Below are 3,947 nucleotides of genomic sequence, written 5' to 3' on the forward strand. Positions count from 1 at the left end.
AAAAAAAACTACACTCTCATGCACTTTTTGTTGGCGATCATCCCCATCTGAAGAAGGAAGCAAGAGGGTGGCTTTGCACCCCCCGAGGTAAGAATCAAGCGACAGGGAAGATTCTTAGCAAGCTCAGCTAAATCCCCAATGTGGCCTCTTTATAATTGTGCTTCGTTGAAAGCTCCATCCCCAGCCTTGAGAGTCCCAGCGAATTGGCGCAACAGAAGCCACGTGACATGATATCAAGAAACTCTGCATTGTCGATATTGTGGACCACGCCGCCTGCTTCACGAACAATAACGGCGGCAGCAGCGATGTCCCAGGCATACGTGCCCACCTCAAAGTACAGTTCCGCCCTACCGCCCGCAACAAAACACATGTCAAGCGCCGCTGAACCGTGGCATCGCACTGCATGAACAGGAATGCAGGCAAGTTCCTTTTGCATGGCGAGATAACTATTCACCGCAGGCGCAGTACGGTTAACAGCCACGTGCAACAGGACAACAGACTCTTGGAGCGTGCGCCTCTCCGAAACATGAATACGTTGTCCGTTGCAATACGCCCCACGGCCTCGGACAGCCGAGTACACTTCGTGGAGCCGCGGGGCACTAACAACGCCGAGGACCGGCTCTTTATCAACAACCAGGGCAATGGACACACAGCAGTCAAAGAGGCCGTGGATAAAGCTTGTGGTGCCATCTATAGGATCCACCACCCACGTGGGTTTATCACTGAGCTCCACGCTGCTGTGGGTTTCCTCGCTGAGTATGTCGTAATGCGGCGTCGTGGTGCGAAGAATTGTCAGAACTTCCTCCTCACACTGCTTGTCGTACTGTGTCACGAGATCTACCGAAGTTGCTTTACTGGCGAAGTCCATAAGTGCACTTTCCCGCTCCAGCATGGCCTTATCGATGATCAAGGCGGCGAAATGGGCAGCGCGCAGGGCCAACTCCACAGCGACGTCAAGTTCTGCTTCGCTGATGGGCATCGTACACTCTTTTTTCTTTTCCTTTGCTTTTAATTTATTCGCTTTTCTAGTTTTCCCTTTCCTCGGTTGCTTGCTGGGTTCCACTACTTCCCAACGACGTGCCGCTGCCTGTATGTAATGCCACACGCACCCACCCAAGTCCGCGGCGTCTCTTGCAGTTACTACTAACCCACCTCGCTTCTCTGGGGGTGAACGAGAACCACCAGCCACACATACAAAATGAAAAAAAAATAACAGAAAGAAAGGGACATGCACACGCACACACACACACACACTAGAGATGGAGAAGCGGCATCCGTCACACCCACGGAGAAAAACAAGCCCATAATCCGCAATCAGTATTGACGGGCAGGAGATTCAACAGGGCAACTGAGAACAACACACACTGAAGAGGAACAAAATACAGCCATTGCGACTGCTGTTGCACTATACATGGCGTAGGTACAATAAGATTCCCACTGCTAGCGAAAACTCCAATGAATATCACATACTCTCCAATGGAGTGCAACCAATCGGTGCATTTTTTGGCTGTGAAGACGACGTTCTTGCCTTAAAGGCACGGTAAAACCGAAGAATGCGCTCGGCACTTTCTGTTAAGAGTAATTGCCTACGAGCTGCGTCACGGTCGGCGCGCGCCCGATGCATGACGCACACGCTTCGGAACCAACGCTGAATAATCACAGCAGCTTCCTCTTGGCTACGCGCCGGCATCACAGGCCCAGAGCTGTTACTACTCTCTGAGAGTTCCAGATTTTTGGCCTTTGCTGCAGCCTCCACGCTCCGCCGCCAGGCCCGCTTAATGACGGTGGCCGCATCCTCACGGCGAAGGTGCTCCAAAAGCGTGTCCCTCCTTTCTCGTCGCTGCTGCGCCAACGCACGCCCCAGCGCACCACGAAAATGGCGCTGCGTCCAGAGTACCAGTCGCAAAAGTGACCGTTGCTGTCGATGCAGGGCCAATCGCACATACAACCCACGGGTGACACGTTGCAGCAGTTCGGCCTGCGCATGGAAGCGCAGGATGTGTTCGCGACGTCGCAGGATGATTCGCTCCAGGAAGCGACACACCGCTTGTGCGGCAAACCGCTTCGTCGACTGATCCACCTCTGTCCGCCTTGTCGCGCGGAGGCGATGCAGCCGCGCGCGTGCAGCGGACAACCGCACAAGTCGTTGAATAACAAGTGCCGCCTTCCTTTCTCGATCAATCCTCGCACGTGTTGCGGATCCTCTCCACGCAGCCTGCAGCGCCACTACCGCCACCTCGAAGCGGGCACGGCGTTGCTGCGCAAAAACTTCCGGAAAACGGATCATCCTCACCATCCTCCTGCCACAGTAACCACGGTAGACGCGCTGTATCGTGAGGGCCGCGTACTCGTTAATCTCAAATTCGCTCTCCATCTCGGCCTTCTTACGGGCCCGTCGTGCCATCGCTTTGGCCTGTAGCTTTGAAAAGACAAAATTCAACGATCGCCAGGTGGTGCTAAAACTATCCCCGGCGTTGTTTAGCTCATCTGTCATCACGCGCAGGGCGGTGTTCCAAGCCCGCGTGCCCTCCTCCTCCGCCCGCCGGGCCTCCATAAAGGCGACACGTCGCGTGTACCGTCGCCGCGCCGCCCGTAGTCTGGCTCGGTGGCAGCGGTAGGCACACTGAATGCGCAGAGCGGCGTTCTCATGGCGGTGGGTGTGATGTCTCCACCTCCCCTCCATCCATGCCTGGAGCTCATCGTTTTTGCGATAATCGCTGATAATTTCTGCCGCTGGGGCCAGCGCCGGCGTCGAGGACGCTGTCGACCCGAGTTTGGAAGACGTTTCAGAGTTGCAAAACACCTCCCACCGCATACGCTGCTCAAAGCGCTGTCGCAGTAATTCCGTGGAGGCCTCGCTTGCCCGCTTCTCAGTGGGAGACAGTGGCGTCGGGGGCAACTGTGCATCATCCCGTGCATCCCCAAGCAGTCCCTCAAGCTCGGCCTGCCATCGTTGCCTCGTCGAGGCGAGCGACGCCCTCCACTTATTCGCCCGCTCCTTGTCTCGGAATAAAAGCTCTTGGCGCAGTTCCTCCGAGGTCATGCTCAAACGCTCGCGACACCAGAGATAGAACAAGGCGTCGTCCTTGTCTTGGGTCGCACAAGGGGACTTCGGTGACACAGCCTCGCTAGTAAAAGCCTTACTCACGGTTGTGTCAGCAGATTTCCTCGACAGCTGATCCTTTACGGAAGGAATATTCTGTAGGGTTTCCAAGAAGTTATTGTGGGCGTTGTGGCGCACGGCCTGCGACGAGGATGCGTCCAGCACCTTTTCCACGGAGTCCCACGCGGCGCTGCCGAAGGCCCGTCGTGTCGGCAAGAGCGTCTTGTAAACACCACCCTCAACAAATGAAGGCTGAAAGGTATGATACGTCTTCATCTGCTCTGCAAACCGCTCCAGAATTGCGTGCGTCTTTTCGGTGGCATGCAAGAGGTACCGTGTGACATCTTGGCTCGTACGCGCCTGCAGTATGCCCGTCGCGGTCGTGGAGTCGCTGCGTAAGCGAAAATTTGCCGCGTGTCGCACGTGGGGGCCCCAGCTGCTATGGGCGGTGCGGGAGTAATCCATGCGGTACCCATTGGCACTAGTGCGAATCCTGCTGCCAAGAGAGGTATGCGACCGGCTCTGCTGCATCCCTGTGGGCGCCGACACCGCCGACGTCGCCATGACCTGCTGAAGCTTGTCCTCGGTGTGCATGCCGGCCGCCTCGCGTGCGACTAGGCGAGGAAGGGAGGGGCGTTGGCCGCGGTGAAACACTCACTGTATCTGCTATTCAATCGACCTACACAGGAGCGCAGATTGGCGCGCGCGTGTGTGGCTTTGCAAGGAGGACACGCATGAACGGAAAAAAAAGAACAACGGCAAAACCAAACTTGTTGAAATTTAGAAACACACATACACACACAGTGGGGGGAGAAGAAAAAAAAAAGGGGGGGCGAAAGGAAAT

General features: G+C 55.9%; 2 protein-coding genes across 2 annotated transcripts, besides 2 other annotated features; both read right to left on the reverse strand.

Moving 5' to 3' along the window:
• Nucleotides 1–127: 127 nt before the first annotated feature.
• Tco025E_09376 (myo-inositol-1(or 4)-monophosphatase 1) lies at nucleotides 128–979 on the reverse strand (the record flags this gene model as incomplete). The annotated part of the gene is made up of 1 exon (XM_029376195.1): nucleotides 128–979. The coding sequence occupies one exon, from the start codon at nucleotides 977–979 to the stop codon at nucleotides 128–130; it is 852 nt and encodes a 283-aa protein (XP_029223672.1).
• Nucleotides 980–986: 7 nt separating this feature from the next.
• Nucleotides 987–1,042: a microsatellite.
• A 189-nt stretch (nucleotides 1,043–1,231) lies between these two features.
• Nucleotides 1,232–1,254: a microsatellite.
• Nucleotides 1,255–1,462: 208 nt separating this feature from the next.
• Nucleotides 1,463–3,697, reverse strand: Tco025E_09377 (uncharacterized protein; the record flags this gene model as incomplete). The annotated part of the gene is made up of 1 exon (XM_029376196.1): nucleotides 1,463–3,697. One exon carries the CDS (start codon nucleotides 3,695–3,697, stop codon nucleotides 1,463–1,465), a length of 2,235 nt encoding a protein of 744 aa, XP_029223673.1.
• Nucleotides 3,698–3,947: the final 250 nt, after the last annotated feature.

This window comes from Trypanosoma conorhini (assembly GCF_003719485.1).
Source record: "Trypanosoma conorhini strain 025E chromosome Unknown Tco_14.4_contig_01089, whole genome shotgun sequence".
NCBI lineage: Eukaryota > Euglenozoa > Kinetoplastea > Trypanosomatida > Trypanosomatidae > Trypanosoma > Trypanosoma conorhini.